General features: G+C 42.5%; 1 protein-coding gene and 1 non-coding gene across 2 annotated transcripts in view; both read left to right on the top strand.

Annotated features, from left to right (window-relative positions):
- The window catches only part of LOC137623198 (disks large-associated protein 5-like), a 156,422-nt gene that overhangs the window by 124,418 nt on the left and 11,826 nt on the right, over window positions 1-20,178 (top strand). The window contains exon 7 of the mRNA XM_068353902.1: window positions 4,584-4,691. Coding sequence (XP_068210003.1) covers window positions 4,584-4,691 — 108 coding nt within the window. The remainder of the gene's footprint in view (window positions 1-4,583; window positions 4,692-20,178) is intronic.
- Window positions 1,396-1,514, top strand: LOC137623936 (5S ribosomal RNA). Its single transcript, XR_011040689.1, has one exon. It is a non-coding gene; the product is annotated as a 5S ribosomal RNA (ribosomal RNA).

Here is a 20,178-nt window from a genome sequence, read left to right as displayed (position 1 = left end):
CAAACCATTGATTTACCATCGCGCGAGCGCCAGGGCGATTGCGACCGCGATTCCCATAGGGTTTTCGCAACATGGCCAGCCTGGTGAGTCTTCTGGAGCGTATTTCCAGAACACGGTCTTCACCCCATAAACACAGAGCATGGCACATGCAAGAGCAGGAAGAATCTTCAGGGAGGTCTGAGCAACATTTTTCTTTCCAGAACCTGGGTTAGCCCTTCCTCGTCATTCCCTGGAAGGGTCTTGCCAGGGAGCTTTCCATTCGAGATTTCTCCGTCGGGCAAGGGGTGACTGGTTTAACCCTTCCTCTTCTCCATCTCGTGGAAGGGGCTTACCAGGTCCTTGTTTGTACCCAAGGACAGAGATATGGACAGCAGTTGTGCGGAGGAAGTTGACTTCCGTTTTCACTCCTCCAAGGCGCTTTCTTCCAGATCCTGCAGGGCTCCAGCGCCTCTTCTTTCAGCCTCGTCGTCCTAAGTTATCGGACCGGCTACGGCAGCTAAGACAAGGTGTCCAATAGCAGTCCCCTCCTGTCAGGGACAGGTAGCACGGGAGGCTCTCCCGGGGGGGGGGGGGGGGGGGGGCATAATCTTAGAGGGAGCAACAGAGTTCACAAACTCTAGGATTGGCAACCCCCCCTTGCAGGTCTCACGATGGGAGGATGCCTAAGGTTACTCATCCGAATGACAGCTTCCCGATGCCGATTCCTGCACGATCTCTGTGATCAGCCAAGGATATCGTGCCTCGTTCTTGCCATCTCTCCGTCTCTGTCAGCGAATTCAGTGTCACTGAACCTCTATGCCATGGGGTCGGCAAGAGTTTTGCCCGTTTGGGCAGAATGATCCATGCCTTAGGAGAAGTTGAGAAGTTCCTCCATAGGGTCGTCGACGGCTTCACCCCCCGGCTTCTTCAGTCGATCCTTTCTCGTAGGAAAGCATCTGAGACGGGAATTCCGTCGTCGACCTCTCAGTTCTGATAAAGTTTGTCGAACAAACTTCGTCCAGCGTGGAACAGCAGAATCGATCAGACTGGTAACGAGGCGGCAGGACTCCTTAGGCCCTGGATCGGAAGGACGGGTACTTCCAGTTTCCATTCCATCCATCTTCCAGGAAGCTCTTGGAATTCAGCCTAGACTTAAGATGCGGTGTGGCGATCCCGCCGTGGCATCGCAGGTTTTTCCCCAGAGAACTCTCCCTGCTTTCCTCATGGCCGCTCAGGAGCAGGCTTCCGCCTCCTTGCCTTTTGGAGGTCTGGTCAACTCCTGTAGGCTCGGGTTCGACCTTCTTCAACGCTGGGACAAGATTCCGGATCCTTACCATGAGTGGGGGATCATGGTAATTTGTTAGGAGCCTTCTCTACTTCTGCCTCAACAGCTGGAGTATCTAGCCATGATATTGAGTCAACGGCCTTACCATGTTGGAAACACCGCTTCTCGTCCGATCAGCGAAGTCAAGCAACGTTGGGTCTGGTCAGTACTTGGATGGGTGACCGCCTGGGGACGCCAGATGCTGTTGCCTCCCTCTCCGAGCCTTCCCTTCAGTTGACTGTGGCAAGGCTGAGGAGAGTCGCAGTACCTGTTCTCATTCAAGCAGAGCTTTCAGCCCTACCTTGGAACGTTTCCTGAGTCTCTTTTCCTCATTGACCCGTCTAAAGTCCCGAACGGTCCCCTCAGGATAAGTTCCCTGTGGGGCGGCCCAAGTTCCGGTTGTATCAAGCAACGATTAACCGGACTTTCTGGCCCCTATGGGACCAGCGGAATGTTTAGACCTGCAATGAGTGTTGACCTATGGAACCTCTTGATGGGAGTGGATATTCTCGTCCTTTCCCCACATTTTAATGCTGTTCTCGGACTCGTCAAAGAAAAATGGGGGGGGGGGGGGGAGGTGCATGTTCCGGTTCAGGCCTATGGTCAGGACCTGAAGGATACCTCTCCATCATTCAGGCAGGCTTAGGGGCCGTAATCTGGCCCCTCTACAGATCCTACAGTTCCTGCCGAGTCGCTCCGTGCGCGACGACTTCATGGTACTGGCGTATTTCAACCAGCAAGGGACGCATTTTCATACCTTCGCATCTTGCAGTAGAGATACTGAGATAATCCGAGGTCCTCTCAATACCACTATCGGCTCGCTCATTCCGGGCAGAGGAATGTTCTCTCCGACTATATGACCAGAGCCTCGCAGATAGAGGGTACCTGGGGGTCTTTGGCCTTTAGTAACCAGCAAGTCCTGGCCTGGGGGACCTGATCGCGATAGCCTGGAACTTCAAGCTTTCGCTGTTCTTCCCCCCAGTTTCAGACCCCAAGACTCTTTGGCAAGATGCTTTTCGGTGATGGTGGGACAACATCGACGCCTGCGTCTTCCCACCATTGTTGTCTGTTGAGAATGGGTCTCAACAAGACCAGGTTGTCTGTCAACCTTTCGATGGCCCTGAGAGCTCCACTGTGACTATACCCGGAATGGTTTCCCGACCCTCTGCTTCCCCTGACGGAACTCCCGGGAGAGCTTCTCTCACGGCACAGGCTACTCAAACAACCGCACTACAACATCTTTCACGAGCCATGGCATCGCTTCGGCTTCACGCCTGGAGACACTACGCCGCCTCCTCAAGAAGAGACAACCCGCTACAGTTGCGGAGCGGAGGTCGCGTCACCTGCGATAGTCATCCGCAGGGGTCTACCAGGCGATGTGGAGAGTCTTCTGTGGTTGGTGTCGTGGGAGAGATACCTCTTCCTTTGAGGCCTCTCCTCCAGCAATAACGAACTTATTGCTTTTCGGCGGGAGGAAACTCCTTTCCGCTCTCGGCAGTGAAGCCTGTCGCTCAGCCTTTCCCTGGCTTTCAGGCTAAAAGGAATAGACTTTTCCTTCCCGCTGGACCTTTCTTCGCTCATGCGAAGCTGCGAACGTCCCTGCCCCCAGTAGGAGTGAGACCTCCTCCATGGAGCATGATTCGGACTTTTTAGTCCCTTAAGAGATCTTCTCAACAACCAGTACATCAGGCCTCTGATCGTATTCCGTCTTGGGGGACGGTGCTCCTGCTCACTCTGGCCTCGGCCAGTGTGTAAGCAATCTTCTTGGTCTCGTACGACTCTGCCCTTTCTAAGGAATAGGGGAAGGCAACATTCAGGTTCGCTCCTGAGTTGTTTGCTAGACTCAGAATCTTGGGGTCCCGGCCCTTCGGTCCAACTCCTTCAAGATTTCGAGTCACCATTCTGTATCAGATGACCCAAACCTTCTCCTTGCCAGTAAAGGAATCGAGGAGTTATCTTTGGGAACAGCTGCAGTTTGTCCTCACGTACAGTCGGGGTTGGGAGCACAGGAAGGACACGGGAGAGTCACCAGTATACCTCTTCAGCTCGGACTCAAGGACATTCATCTCGACCTGAATCCAGACCCTCCCCCGTCACGTCGCCCTACAGCACGATGTCGGATTCATCGCAACGTCCCTCGCCTTCGAGTAGTACTACTCTGTGACGCAGGTGCTACAAGCTGAAGTCTGGAAGCGTCTAATGTCCTTCGCAGCCCGCTTCCTGCAGGACGTGACCCACATGAGTATCGATACGTTTCTATCGCTCTGTGGTGGCTACACAACAGCTGGTCTAACCTCAGGCTCCTTTTTGGACAGGTAGCAAAAGGTTGAGGGCATTGTTATCAGGTTTTAGTCTGCATGAACGAAAGAAGTATGTCTGGCCCTTACTTCTTTCTTCATCGTCCCCTCTACTGGGGAAGCAGCATCCTGGTCTCTGCATAGCTGACCTCAAACCTCTGCAGGTAAACCATGCTTCCTTGTGTTCTGAGTATTGAGTCAATACTGTCGCGTCCCCCATACCCTGACGAGGTGGTGTTGGGAACGTCCTAACCCAGAGTTCCTTCTGGAACTCCAGGTCAACTGCCTAGGATGGGTCACACTTCTTCCTTCACACACAAGCTTATGTAGGCCACACGTTTCCTTGCGGAGCAAGGAACTTGTGAGGTGCAGGGACTCCTTTTCTCGAGTGCGACTCACTCGGATTCTGAGTCCCCGGGTAAAGCCAATGCCAGTATGGCTGAGGACTTTCCACCCTTCCTAAGGGGTAAGTCACCCAATGTAAATAGCGGGGTTTGTATTTCGGTTACGGAACAAATGACAAATTCGGAGATAATTTGTATTTTTCCTAACCATACAAACCTTAGCTATTTACACATATTTGCCCGCCAGCCCTGTCCCCCAAGACAAGTCCTACCTCTAAGTGAAGTGAAGCAGTTCACCGGTGTGTGAGGGGGGGGAGGGGTAGCTAGCTACCACTCCCCTACCCCCCTGCTAACTAGCGCGGGGGTAATACACCCTCGTTAAATTCTAATGGCTCGCCATTTCAGCTACGCCGAAAGGTAAACCCAATGTAAATAGCTAAGGTTTATATGGTTAGGAAAAATACAAATTATCTCCGAATTTGTCATATTAATTAGATAAGGATGTTTGTCCTTTTTACTTGGTTCAAAATTTTATAGAAGTAGTTTCCATAGGTTGAGGTATTAAAGTTGCTTTCAATATTTTGATGATTTAATTTGTGTGCAGTGTGGTGTATTATAGTGAAATACTATGTTTTTCAGGTGTTAAAAGCCCAGAAAAGGTGACTTTTGATGCCGGCTTTTTTAAAGTGGTTACACCAGTCAAGAAAATGGAAAGAATGACCTTGCAGGATAAAGGATCTTCTCCAGGTAAGAATCGCCAAACTAATTGTACTGCCTTCGGACAAAATTATCCAATGTCCAACCAATTAAAGCCTACTCAGCAAAAAAGAAAAAACTTTTATCGATTAGAATTGAGGTCAAAATTATTTGTTCACTTACAGGACAGGTTAGACTATTAGCTCTTTTTTTAATGACTCTTATCATAATTTTGAACCCATGGGAGATCTCAACTATCCTGATATTCCCTTAATTTTGTTTCGTAACTGAAATACAAACCACGCTATTTATTAGGGGTACTGTAATAGTTTCGGCGTAGCTGAAATGACGAGCCTTTAAAATCTAACGAGGGTTTACTAACACCGCTAGTTAGCCGGGGTAGGGGAAGGTTGCTTGCTACCCCCCCCCCCCACACACACACACCTGTGCTTGAACTCACTATGCTCTCGGCTCGGATGGTAGTCGGACATGTCCGCTGTCATCCTCACCGCTCTTGGCAGCCATTAATGCTTTTTTTGCTTTCTCTTTTTGACAGTTTTGTGTGTGAAGTTGGCCTCTACTATTATGCGCACCTGCCCTGGATTACCCGACACCCCTGTGGAACGTTCATGTCGGCGGTCAAGACAGACCCTCACACCCTTTGCCCTGCCTGTAGAGGTCAACTGTGTGATAATGATAATAAGTGTAGTGAGTGCAGGGAGTGGTCTACCTCCCAGTGGGAGAGGTTTTCACGGCGACGGAAGAAGTCCAAACGAGATATTTCTCCTTCGAAGGTTTCTTTGAAAGGAGAAAAACCCAAGGCCTCTTTTTCCGTCGCTCAAACCTCCTCCGAAGCTCCCACTCGGTCGGTCTCTTTCGAGAGACTGTCGAGTGGTAGCGTAGACTGTGGTTCTGTTTCCTGAACTCGGGGTTCGAGAGATGGGGTTGCCTCCCCTAGCGAGGCAGCTCCACCCCTCCCCCCGGGGGAGGATTTGTCTCTAACCCATCTTTTTCAGCTTTGGTCTTCCTTGGGGCTCGAGGGTTTGCCCTCAAGGAAGCATTACTTGATTACATCCGATTAGGTGCCGCTGTCTAGCAATCGCCGCCTCCGACAGAGGTTGATCTTCTGTCGATTGTCGACGTTGTGGTGTCAGAGGTATCCAATGCGGTATCTCCTACTACCTCTACCTCTTCTCACCGCACAGTAGCTGGAGGCTTAGTTTCTCCCGATCCTGTTCGACCAACGAAGGAGAAACTAAGTCCAACAGTCTCTCCTGCTGGTGTTTCTTCCCCTCGGGGGAGTTCACTTACGGAGACTCCTCTTCAGAGGACTGCAGAAGGTCAGCTTGCTGATCCCACGGCCCCTAGAGGGCGTATTCGTCGCAAGGCTCGCCTTCCTCTTCGCCAAAGAGGCCTTTCTTCACCTGCGGTGAGGAGGCGCCTCTTTGGTTCTACATCTTCGTTGCAGTCCCCCACAGAGGAGCCTCGCCAGCGATCACCGACTGTTCCTGCTTTGGTCCTTGAAGTATATTTAGATGGAAACGAAACTCAGATAGATCCTTCCTGAATGACTTTATTTTTAAGACTAATTTATAATGATATACAGTTTAAAAGAAGACAAGATAGTTAACAGGGTAGTTATGCTTAATGAGTAGTAAGTATCTGTAAACACAAATATAACCTCTTGTAATAGGTAGTTATCAACATAAATACATAACACCTTTTCCCCTCGCGAAAAAGAATGAAAGATTAAAGCAAATGAAAGGATAAACAATCAATACTTAAATGGTGGCATAGCTTCGAATAAATAATACAAAACATGCAGAATATTATTAATCATTTTACATTCTAAAATAGTCAGGTGGTCTACTTTGTCTGCTAGACCTTCGAAGTTTTGGTAATTCAGATATCGATCTATCAGGTGAGTCATCAGAAGGTTTACCATTTTCATTTCCCGATAATTTTTCTGCAGCTGCCGCCTCCTTTTCTTCTACATTTGGGATTTCATTCTTCTCTGCACCTGCAACTTCATCACCTAACTCTTCATGAGTATTTATGAACTCTTTTGGTAATGGTGGGTCTGGATAGCTGATCAACTCTGAAAAATCACGTGCTAAGAGTTCACTTTTGCTATCTTGAGAATCATTGGAGATCAGTCTCATTTGATCAATATGCCTCTTCCATATTAAGTTACCGTCCACTTGTACATTGTATGTACATGGACCCAATTTAAGAACCACAACTCCTCGAGTCCATATGCCCTTCTTGGTATTTTGACGATAATCCCGAACCAGTACCACGTCCCCTATATCGAATTCCCTCATTGGTTTCTCGTTCTCTGAGGCTTTTCTTTCAATTCTCTGAGATGCATCTGGGTGTATTAAATCAAGGCGAGTGCGCAACTGCCGACCCATGAGCTCTGCAGGCGTGCGCTTTGTTGTACAGTGAGGTGTAGTTCGGTAAGTGAGTAGAAATTGACACAACTTGGTATTTAAAGATGTATTACACGATTGCAATGTTCTCATCGCCCTTTTCATTCCTTGTTTGAATGTTCTTACTGTATTTTCGGCCTGCCCATTACTGCTTGGGTGATAAGCGGGTATCAGTATATGCTTTACACCATTTTGGGTCATGAACTCTTTAAATTCCTCAGCTACAAACTGTCTTCCATTATCAGACACGAGCTCTACACAAACCCCATGCTGAGCAAATACCCGCCGCATGATCTCGATGGTATTCATAGTTGTAATTGATTTCATTGGGTGTACTTCTGGCCATTTTGAAAATGCGTCAATCATAATGAGGTACATTTGCCCCAGGAATGGTCCTGCGAAATCAACATGTACTCTTTTCCACGGACCGGAAGGCCATTTCCACGGATTACCCTCAGCACGAGTCGGCATTGGCTGAGTAGCCTGACAAGCCGAGCACCCTTGCACAGTGTTTTCAATATCTTGATCGATATTCGGCCACCACACATGCAAGCGAGCTAATCCCTTCATCCTAACAATCCCCGGATGACCACCATGTAGCTCTTCTAAGATTTGAGTTCTATATCTAGACGGTATTACCACCCTGGCACCCCATAGAAGACATCCCTCTTCAATTGAAAACTCACGCTGACGGCTATGGAAGGGTTTCAGTTCCTGTGCAACGTCCTCCGAGTCTGGCCATCCATTTCTTGTGTAATATAAAGCTCTAGCCATTACAGCATCATGCAAAGTTTCCCTTGCAACAGATTTCACAGTTACAGGAAGAGAGTTCACCTGGTGCCTGTTAAATGCAGTTGCTTCTTGTGTCCAATTTACAAGCTTATCTGATGCATTGGAGTCACAATCTGGTAAAGGCAACCGTGAGAGTGCATCAGCATTTCCATTGTCACTTGAACGACGTAATTCAATGTCATAATCATAAGCTGCTAACTGTATAGCCCAGCGTTGTATTCTTGCAGCTGCAAGGACTGGAATGCCCTTCCTGGGTCCCAGAATGTATGACAGTGGTTTGTTATCTGTAATAAGGGTGAATTTACGACCATATAAATATTGATGAAACTTCCGTAGTCCAAAGATGATTGCCAAACCCTCACGCTCAATTTGGGAATAGTTACGTTCAGTGGGTGTTAACATCCTTGATGCATAAGCAATTGGTCTCTCTCCGTTACTGGTGATATGGGAAAGCACTGCCCCAAGTCCTTTGGGTGATGCATCTACTGCCAACGTCACAGGTTTACTCAAATCATAGTGCACTAATACTCCTGTTTCAGTGGTCAGCATTTTTTTAATCTCGGAAAAAGCTCTTTCACACTCTACTGACCAATGCCATTTTCTGTCTTTATGCAGTAATTCGGTGAGAGGTGCTGCAACTGATGAGAGATTTGGCACATAACGACGGTAATGGTTTACCAGCCCCAGGAAGGATTGTATTTCAGACCTTGATTCTGGCCTTGGTGCATCCGTGACTGCTGCAATGGCATCCTCCGTCATATGGATACCCTCTTCATCCACAATGAAACTCAAATATTTCAAGGAGGGCTTCATAAATTCACATTTCGACAAATTACATTTCAACCCATTGATGTGCAACCGCTCAAGTACCTTTTCAAGATTGTGTAAATGTTCAGCTTCGGTTCTCCCAGTAAGACTAATATCATCTATGTTGCATCCACAAGGTACTCCTTGCAGAACTTTATCCATTAAAGACTGAAAAAGTTGTGGTGCTGCTGAGACACCATATGGTAAACGGGTATATCTGTACAAACCAAGTGGTGTGTTGATTGTGACATATTTCCTAGATTCCTCATCTAATTCCACTTGCTGATAAGCTTGTGATAAATCTAACTTTGAGAAAGTTTTTCCACCGTTCAGTCGCTGGTAAAGTTCATCTGGATTTGGCATTGGATGTTCAGGGTTTTCCACATAACGATTTATGGTGACCTTGAAGTCACCACAGATCCTAATAGAACCATTGTCTTTTGAAACTGGCACTATCGGTGCCGCCCACTCACTATATTCAACTTTCTCAATAATTCCTTCCAATTCTAGTCTTTTAAGTTCTGCATTCACAGCATCCCTGATTGCATAAGGAACTGTCCTCGCTTTATAAAAGATTGGTTTTGCATCCTTTCTTACACGAATATGAGCCTTTATATTCTTGGCTGTACCCAGTTTACCATCAAAGACATCACCATATTTCCTTAACAGTTCGTCTAACTTTGAGGTTTTCAGAGTACCAGAATATAAATGATTTACAGCTAACTTTTTCCAGTCAAATTTAGCAAAATGCAGCCAGTCCCTACCGAATAAGGCAGGTCCATTCCCCTGTACCACATACACTGGCACTTCATCCACTCTGTGTCCATGAACTTCCATAGTTATGTAACACATCCCGACAACTTCTATTTTTTCTCCAGTCATGGTTTTCAGCACAATATCGCTGGATTGAAGTACTGTTTTTTTCAGATGTTTAGCGTAGAACTCTTCACTGATCAGTGACACAGAAGCTCCTGTGTCCAATTCCATATCAATGGGTATCCCATTTAATTTAACTTTCACTATTATCTCTGGAACCTTATTGTGTCTTGCTTTCATTTTCTTAACACAGTATTTCAATGTATGCACCAATTCATCCTGCAGTTTGCACCCTGTAGTTTCTTCTTCCGAGCCGCTGGTCTCCTCCTCTGCCATGTTGACCGTCGATCGTTTCCTTCCTTGTCTTCCATATTTCAAATTTCGATTGACTGTGGTGTGATTTTCCATTCGGCACATTCTCCGAAGGTGTCCTTTTTTATGACACCCATTACACTCAGTATCCTTATGGAAACAAACATCAGCCTTATGGTTTGTCTTCCCGCAACGATAACACTTGAGAGAAGCTGTCGGCCCAACAACTTTGTTTACCTCCTGAGTTTGACCCTGAATCTTCGTGACGTTTTCATCAGCCATTTCCTGACTTAGCGCAATCGAAAAAGCTTTCTTTAAGTCAAGCTCCTGTTCACTTAATAGTTTCCTCTGTGCCGAGCGGTTGGCCAATCCAATAACAAACAAGTCTCTTAAAACTTCCTCTTGAAACGCACCAAACTGACATGTTTCCGCCAATTTCCGTTGCTCCGTTGCATAATCAGTAATGGATTCTCCTGGACGTTGTTTCCTATTGTAAAACTTGAAACGTTCAGCTATCAGGATGGGTTTTGGGTGGAGGTGATTTTTCAAAAGCTCAGTAAGTTCTTGATAAGTCCTTGATGAGGGCTTATTTGGGGCAAGCAATGTTTTCAGAAGTCCATATGTAGGAGTGCCGACGGCGCTCAAGAAAACTGCCCGTTTCTTATCTTCCTCTGTTATGTCATTTGCTAAGCAGAACTGATCAAACCTTTCGACATAATCTTCAAAGTCCTCGGATTTGTCATATGCTGCTATATTACCCAAATGCGCCATCCTTAATTTTCCCTTTCGTGAGTCAGTTCCTCGTCGCCATTGAAGTATATTTAGATGTAAACGAAACTCAGATAGATCCTTCCTGAATGACTTTATTTTTAAGACTAATTTATAATGATATACAGTTTAAAAGAAGACAAGATAGTTAACAGGGTAGTTATGCTTAATGAGTAGTAAGTATCTGTAAACACAAATATAACCTCTTGTAATAGGTAGTTATCAACATAAATACATAACAGTCCTGGACCTCTCAGCAGATCGTTCGCGATCCCCTTCGGTGGAAGGTTGTCCTTTCAAAGGTCACGTCGACCTTCCACCCGTCTAACCTCCCGACCTGACGTCACCGTTCCTGAGTGCTGATGCGCGCTACGCTCCGACGAAACCTGACCCTCACGCTCGTCAGGCATCATCTAACCCTAATACAGGGCATCAAGGGCGTACGTGCCAACGTGCGCATACTTCTTCACCTGCTATGCCAGCAAAGCAGAGCATACACGCCCACGTTCTCCTGCGCGCCAGGCTTTGCCCGAGCAAGCGCGCCCGCGCCATCCCTTACCTGCGCGGCAGCGCGCCATCAACCTGCTGCGTGCTAGCGCTCTCCTGCGCGCCATCAACCTGCTGCGTGCTAGCGCTCTCCTGCGCACCAGCGCACTCCTGCACGCCAGCGCTCTCCTGCACGTCAGTAATCCCCTGCGCGCTAGCGCTTTCCCGCGCGCCAGCGCCCTCGGGCAGCAGTCGTCTCTCCTGCGTGCCCACGATCTTCGGATGTGGCCGCTGTGGGGAAGTCTATTCTGACTTTTCCCCCGCGCCAGCCCCCCCAGAGGCTGAAGCCTTGATGAGGATGGGAGGCTTAGGGATTAGCAGCTGGGTTCCGATGTTTGGTGGGAATTGCTTTCCCACTGGTCCTTGGTGCCAAACGGTTGATCCAACTAAATTAGTCAGCACTTTCTCTTTTCCTATTGTTTTTTCTTTTTTTTTTCCCATCTCCAACTCTTGGACATGAACTTGTTATTGACTTTGGCTTGTGTTTGATTATGGTTTGGCTGCCTCTTTGGATTTGACGCAGGTGGGATAGACGGCATGCCATCTCAAAAGAACTCGAGTACCTGACGTGACCGAGCGAGGGGAAAGTTTTATGTCAAACCTTTCCCTCAGTGCTGGGTCTGACGTTGACGGCCGTCATGACGCCTCAAGTGCTGAGGGCGGGGTGTATATCTGGATATTACCCCTAGGGCGGCCCTAATTGTAGGGATGAACCCGTCCTCTAAGTTGATTGATTGATTGATTTAAAGTTTTCAGGCATCCTGACATTTAAGGTCATTGACGCCGGTAACATTTAATTTATGTATACAAAAATAAAATTAAAAATAAAAGAGTATTCAATTAAAATCATAAAAGTTGAATGTCATAAAAGTTAAATAGTTTTCAGAAGACCTGCTTCTGAAATAAATCTAAAAATGCCACTTGCATAGTAGGACATATCCTTTCCAAGAATCTTGGCAAGGATGAACCTGCCACCCTCACCTCAAGCCTCAAACAGATATCTATTCCTTAAGTTGTTATAATTGGGGCATTCGGTCAACAAATGCCTCACTTTTAGAGGTACTAAACAGTCGCCGTCCTCTAAGTGTGGCTCCTTGGTGGGTGGGGGGAATATCCAGATGAAATGAATCTTGTCGTCATTATGGCGACCCCACCGAAACCCGTTGACTACCAATCCGCTTCCTCTCTGGTTGACTCTTCCAGGAAAATAGTTCACTCGATGGATTCGCATTCATACAGTGTTATTACTCTGGAACCTTTCATTCCAACTTCCCCCAGATGCCAGAGAAATAAAAACTGGCAGTTTAAATGAATATTTAAGGGTCCTATATTGTGAGGGAATTACTCGCAATGGGAATTATGAAGAATTATTTAATGGTCTGAAAAAGTTTGGAGATATAACAAGAAAGAAACTGCAGCTCTCCAAAGATAAACAAGAATTTGAGGCTTATGTCACTTTTAGTAACACATTACAAGCTACAAATGCTTTTCATGAAATAAGAAATGGTAAAGTTTCTGACCTTTCTTGTCGAGTGAAATTGCATAGTATCAAAAATGTTTTAGACTCTGAATATGACTTTATACCCAAATGCGCTACCTTGTATGAAGAAGTTCTGGAAAATACCAGAATAGTACCAGAACCAGTCTGGTATGTTGTTTCATACAAGGAGGGCTGTAATAATCTGATAAAGGGGTATGAATGTATTGAAAAAAGGTAGGCTGTATTCCACAGGGAAACTTAACACGCTATGGCCGTTGTCGGCTTGTTAAACTAGGTAACGAATCTCAGGCTGTATTGTTGAATAATTTTAAAGCTTCCTCGTCAGATATAATTCAGAGTCTCTCTCCTCACCACTCTTACAAGGAATTATTTATAGTAGGGATCTAAGTGATTTTTCTGATGAAAATATACTGAAAAGATGCCCAGCTACCATTCTTAAAGCTAAAAACTAAAAGGGAATAATAATGCAATTTGTTTAATCTTTTCATCACATTACCAACCAGATTACATCAAGATCAGACACTTAAACATTCCGGTCAAGAAATTCCACCCACGACCAATGCAATGTTATAAGTGTTACGAGTATGGCCACATTAATGTAAAGTGTACTAATAAGAAAAGATGTTATATTTGTTCCGAATTTCATGATCCCAACGAATTCCATGATACCTCCGCAGATTTTACTCATGAAAAGTTTTGTTTCCATTGTGAGGGAGCTCACTCTCCCAATTCTAAACTGTGTCCTCAGTACAAACTGGAGCAATCAATAATTGAGACAGCCAATAATTAGCATATAACCTTTGGTGCAGCAAGGAAAAAACTTAATGGTTCTAATCCAACATATGCCAGAGTTTTGTCCAATCCCGTAAAGCCAAATAATAATTCAAGGAATACTTACCCCACAGTTACTGCTGGATCTAAATATCCTGAGATTTCACCTTCTTCATCAACAAATCCCTCAAGGCCAGACAAGATTTCCAACAATTCCAGCAAACCACAGAACTCTCATCCAGTTCCAGCTATTCTGGAAAACAATAATAGCAGTAGAATAAACAAAAAACCAAATAACAAAGTAGGGCAAAATGGTCCCTTAAAGCAAGAAGACCGTATTCCACTGCAAAACCGTTTCAACACACTTGCCACAGACAGTGCCAGCAAGTCTATAGAAAACATAGGAGAAATAGAGATGGTTGATATCGAGCCCCATAAATCAAAATGCGTGAGCAAGAAAAGAGTAATTGAAGATACAACACCACCCAAACCCCAAAAAACAAATAATATAGAATTTATACCAGATGCAATTGAAATGGATATAAAAAAATTACTAGAACTTCCTACCTCTGAATCCGAACCTAACACGGTCAATAACCACATCACTAAACAAGTGATAAACGTTGAAGTCCATAGGAATCCCAATGACCCTCAAGGAAGTGAAAGCAAGTCGAATAATAATGCACCCATTAAAGAAATAAGCCCTTCTCCAGTTCTAGGTATGACTGGAAAATTAATGCTTTCACATAAAACAATGGCAGAAAATACAACACACAAAGTTTCATGTGGTTGTAACGATTGCTTCATGGCAGAATTCAATGACCCTAAAAATCTAAATGTACATAAGATGAATAATATAATAGATAATTTTACTTAGAACAAAAACAAAAACCAGTATGGCAAATTAGAAAGCCACAATGCTGGTTGTATGTGTGTTGATCATCTAATAAAGAAACGTGCAACAGGCACCCTCCAACTGGAAAAATTTATAGAAAAACTTAACCTTAATCCAAATGACACTCGGGAAGCAAATACAAACAAGGGTAAAACCCAGGGAGCCATACCCAAAGAACCAAATCCTGATTCAAAAACTACAACTAGCGTAGTCAAGCAGAAACCCATCTCCAACAGAATAAGCAGAAATAATGCCTTACCCAGTGGAAATTTATCTTCTTTGCCGTAACGTTCAACCCTTACATAATTCAGTGGAATATGAATGGTCTTAAAACCTGTTTACATCTAGGGGAAATCCAAAGACTATTGAAAAATTATAACCCTATTGCAATATGCTTACAACATATTAATAATACTGTTCCTTCAATAGGAAACTACAATTTAGCATCTCGCTCAATCCCTTCTCCCAATACTTTAGGGACTGCAGTATATGTTCATAATAAAGTAACTTATGATGCTTCAATATTCAACACATCAGAATTTCAATTATCTGGAGTTAGATTACATCTCAATAACAGCTCCTTTAATATCTATAATATGTACAATCAACTCTCTTGCAACTATGATATACAAAATCTACCTAAAGTACTCCCAAAAATGCAAGAGGATATACTATTACTAGGAGACTTCAACTCCCATAACTCCATATGGGACACCAATTGTGTTGATGTTGACATAAATGGTTCAAAGGTTGAACAGATGATGAATGATCATAACCTCTGTATATTAAATGAGGCAGAGAGTAGCACTTACTATTCAAAAGCTCATGGAACCTATTCGTCAATAGATTTAACTCTCTGTTCCAATAATATTGTTGATAGGTTCGAATGGAATGTCTTAGACGACCTGTTTACCAGTGATCATTTTCCTATTTTGATTACCATATTAGGACATACACCAACTTCTTCGATTCAACGATATAATACAGATAAAGCTGACTGGGATAAGTTCAAGTTTTACACTAAGCAAGTGCCTCCCTTTGATTACTCCCAAGATCATGATAAAACAAATGATGACGTGAATTTTATCACAAGTGGCTGATAAATCGATAACTCTGACTGGCACCCGACAGTTAAAACATTCAGTCCCATGGTGGTCAGAGACATTAACCCAGCTGAAAAACTAAAAGCATGCAGTTGGAAGAAAATTAGAAAACCTAAATAAAAGATTCAAACATTTGAGCACTGGTCCCCTAATGTTAGGGAATAAAATAAACAAACTGGTTGACATAGCAATAGAAATTAGTGTGTTGAAACCATATTTTAATAGGGTTTCTGCTAAATTCAGAAAGGAAGTAATTAAAGGCAAGATAATTTCAAGGCAAAAATACGTGTCAAGCATATCGGATAATACTTCTGTGCAGAAGGTGTGGCAGAAGTTTAGGAAGATTAATGGCTCTTACAGCAAACCAGCGAGACACGCATTAATGCATAACGGCTCGTTAATACATGATACGCAGACAATCTCTAATATTATCGGCCATAATATTGTAAATATAAGCAGCATTGATAATTTAGATGCCCACTTTCGAGCCATTAAAAGAAGAGAAGAAGCAACACCATTGAACTTTGATACTATGGAGGATATCTATTACAATAAAAGATTTACTGAAGAGAAGTTGGAATTTGCCTTATCTAATTGTAGGTCAACAGCTCCGGGTAAAGATAAGATAAATTTCGATATGATTAGAAATCTAGCCCCTTTAGCTAAAGCATATCTATTGGATTTTTACAATCATCTTTGGACCAAACACCTATTTCCAAAGGCATGGAAACATGCAATAGTAATACCAATAGTAAAGGCAGGGAAAGATCCAAGTAATCCAAACAATTACAGACCAATTTCATTAACCAGTTGCATATGTAAATTACTGGAAAAAAATGGTAAATTATAGACTAAATTGGTGTTTACGTCGCAATAATATTCTATCAACTACTCAATTTGGCACACAGTCAGAACGATCTTCTTTGGATTCACTTTCACACTTAGAAAATTATATACGTAGAGGCTTTGAACGAAAACAGATCACAATAGCCATATTTTTTTATATTCAAAAGGCATATGATACAACATGGAGACACTCGATACTAAAATCCTTACATCAGAATGGTTTTCGAGGACACCTTCCTATTTTTATTAGAAATTTTATTGGTGGAAGAACGTTTCAAACTCGTATTGATAACATTTACTCCGAATCTTTTAATCTTGACAGTGGTGTACCGCAAGGCAGTGTTTTAAGCGGGACTCTTTTTGCATTGGCAATTAACGACATTGTTAATCAAATGCCACAAGGAGTGCAAAGTAGTCTATATGTAATGACTTTGCAATTTACTATTCCTCCAATAGCCTGCGTCATTTACAAAGGATTCTAAATAGTGCCACTAGAAAAATACTAGCGTGGACCGCATCTGTTGGTTTTAGACTTTCGGCAGAAAAAACTCAAGCTATAATGTTTTATAAAAATAGTAGATGGAAGCAGAACCAAGATATCAATCTAACATTGGGCAATGTACAAATCCAATTTCAAGATAAGGTAAAGTTTTTGGGACTAATTTTTGACACCCATTTGAATTGGAAAGCACGTGTATCATATATCAAATTCAAATGTAACAGTGCTCTTAATTTAATGAGGAAATTATCTCACACAACCTGGGGTGCAAGGAGATCAACTTTACTAATGATGTATAAAGCATTAGTATTATCAAGAATTGATTATGGTAGCCCAATATATGGTTCAGGATCAGAAGCAACTTTGAAATCTTTGGATCCAATACACACTCGAGGCCTGAGAATTTGTAGCGGAGCATTTAGATCATCCCCAAATCTCTCAGTTTTATGTGAAATTGGAGAACCCCCTTTGTCTTTGCATCGGGATTTTGTAGCATTGAAAATTTTATCCACTAATTTTCCAACAAAAAAGCTTTTTAACCCTGGATAGGTACGATGGGTCGTTCGCGACCCCGAGCGTCAAAAAAAAACAGGTTTTTCTCACGTGACTCACCCCTGTGACTGAATTTGTGGGTGATCGACCTGCAGGAGGTGTCTCCCCTACACGCTCTAGTAGTGTCCAGATGTGCATTGCTGTAGCTGTACTCCTTCCCCGATTTCTGAGACGCGTCGGGGTCGAGCGCGACCGAGTTTACCCTTCTAAGGTAGTTTGCATAATTATCAAAGTTATTACGTATTATGAAATTGTCGTAGAATGGTGCAACTTGTATAGGTTATCAGTTGTGGAAAGTCTTGGTGGATTGTTTGGCTACCATGTGCATGATTTTTTTTTTTAGTTAAAATGTCGTTCATCACCACGAGGACCATTTTACCGCGAGTGCCCCTTTTTCATTTTTTTTCATTTTTTTGCCAAGTCATTTTTCCGTAAGATATTGCCAAATAGTGTCGTAAAACTTTTGCTTGTTTAGTGTTGGAAAGTGTGTCTAGATGATCTGGCTACCCATGCATGACTTTGTTTTTGTCAGATACGACGTAGTTATTGGTATATTGGGTATTTAACTGCGGTTACCAATTTCTGTTTTTTTTCAATATTTGTAAAAATTACTACGTAGTAAGGAATTACCGTATATTATTCATTTTTTTTTCATGTTTATGTGTTAGAAAGTGTGCCTTGATGGTTGGGCTAACACGTGCATGTCTTTTTTTTTATCTGAGATGCCGTATATTAGAATGTCGGGCATTTTACCGCGAGTACCCCCTTTTTCATTTTTTTGCCAAGTCATTTTTCCGTAAGATATTGCGAAATAGTGTCGTAAAACTTTTGCTTTTTTAGTGTTGGAAAGTGTGTCTAGATGATCTGGCTACCCATGCGTGATTTTGTTTTTGTCAGATACGACGTAGTTATTGGTATATTGGGTATTTAACTGCGGTTGCCAATTTCTGTTTTTTTTTTCAATATCTGTAAAAATTTACTACGTAGTAAGGAATTGCCGTATATTATTGATTTTTTTTTCATGTTTATGTGTTAGAAAGTGTGCCTTGATGGTTGGGCTAACACGTGCATGTCTTTTTTTTTATCTGAGATGCCGTATATGAGAATGTTGGGCATTTTTCCGCGAGTGCCCCTTTTTATTTGTTTTGCATTTTTTTGCTTAGTCATGTTACCGTAAGGAATTGGCAAGTAGTGTCGCAAAACTTATATTTTTATAGTGTTGGAAAGTGTTTCTAGATGATCTGGCTACCCATGCCTATTTTTTTTTTAGCCAGATATGGCGTATATATAAGTATGTGTTCGATTTTCCTGTGATTGCCATTTTTTCGTTTTTTCCCATTTCTTTCAAAATTACTACGTACTAAGGAACTATCACAGAGTAATGATTCATTTATATGTTTATTTGTCGGAAAATGTGCCTTGATGGTTTGCCTAGCACGTGGCTGAAATTTTTTTTTTTCTGAAATGCCGTATATTAGAATGGCCATTTTTCCACGAGTGCCCCTTTTTATTTGTTTTGCATTTTTTTGCTTAGTCATGTTACCGTAAGGAATTGGCAAGTAGTGTCGCAAAACTTATAATTTTATAGTGTTGGAAAGTGTTTCTAGATGATCTGGCTACCCATGCCTATCTTTTTTTTTTTTTAGCCAGATATGGCGTATATATAGGTATGTGTTCGATTTTCCTGTGATTGCCATTTTTTCGTTTTTTCCCATTTCTTTCAAAATTACTACGTACTAAGGAACTATCACAGAGTAATGATTCATTTAGATGTTTATTTGTCGGAAAATGTGCCTTGATGGTTTGCCTAGCGCGTGGCTGAATTTTTTTTTTCTGAAATGCCGTATATTAGAATGTTAGCCATTTTTCCGCGAGTGCCCCTTTTTATTTGTTTTGCATTTTTTCGCTTAGTCATGTTACCGTAAGGAATTGGCAAGTAGTGTCGCAAAACTTATATTATTATAGTGTTGGAAAGTGTTTCTAGATGATCTGGCTACCCATGCCTATCTTTTTTTTAGCCAGATATGGCGTATATATAGGTGTGTTCGATTTTCCGGTGATTGCCATTTTTTCGTTTTTTCCCAATTCTTTCAAAATTACTACGTACTAAGGAACTATCACAGAGTAATGATTCCTCTAGATGTTTATTTGTCGGAAAATTTTGTTTACTTTTTTTTGATTGAATATCATCAAATTTTTTTAGCTAAAATATTATATTGTTTTACATTTTTTTTTTTTCGATTTTATTTCCCTTCGAAAAATTTTTTTTGTGTCAGAATTTCAATTTTATAGTCGTAAAATAATCGACAATTATCCAGCAACCCACCATACAATTTTTATGCATATCCAATAATAATTAGATTAGTAAATAACACCTTGAAATTGACATACCCTTCCTACATTTCAAGTGGCAGATTAGGGAGTCTGAGTCAGTGTGGTTGGCGGCCATTTTGTGGACATATCCGAAGCGTAAGCTGCCCTATCTATATATATTCTTGTTCCCTATAGAATTTGTGATATTTTGGTATATTTTTACCTGCATAAATATCATATTATATATTAAATATATGTATTTTTTTACGAAATTTCTAAGTACTCAAAAAATTACCTTTAGATATGGCCCCTGATATAAATGTAATTTACAAAATAATGAAGATTTTTTTACATATTTCTATTTTAGGATAACATATGTTTATTCCCTAAAAAAATTAGCCACTTCCTATTTCATTTGGGTACCCAAAAAAATTCATGAAATTTGGACAAATTGTTTTGGCCAAAAAAAGTTACTCTTTTTTTCTCATTTCAGATCTTCACCTCCATGGGTCTGACTTCATCCAAAATACATCAAGATGTGTCCTAAACATTCAAGAATCAATTCCTAAAAGGATTTGTGTATAT

The sequence above is a fragment of the Palaemon carinicauda genome, chromosome 30, assembly GCF_036898095.1.
Source record: "Palaemon carinicauda isolate YSFRI2023 chromosome 30, ASM3689809v2, whole genome shotgun sequence".
Classification (NCBI taxonomy): domain Eukaryota; kingdom Metazoa; phylum Arthropoda; class Malacostraca; order Decapoda; family Palaemonidae; genus Palaemon; species Palaemon carinicauda.
Note: the sequence above shows the minus strand (reverse complement) of the source record. Positions and strands in the feature narration are given on the sequence as shown.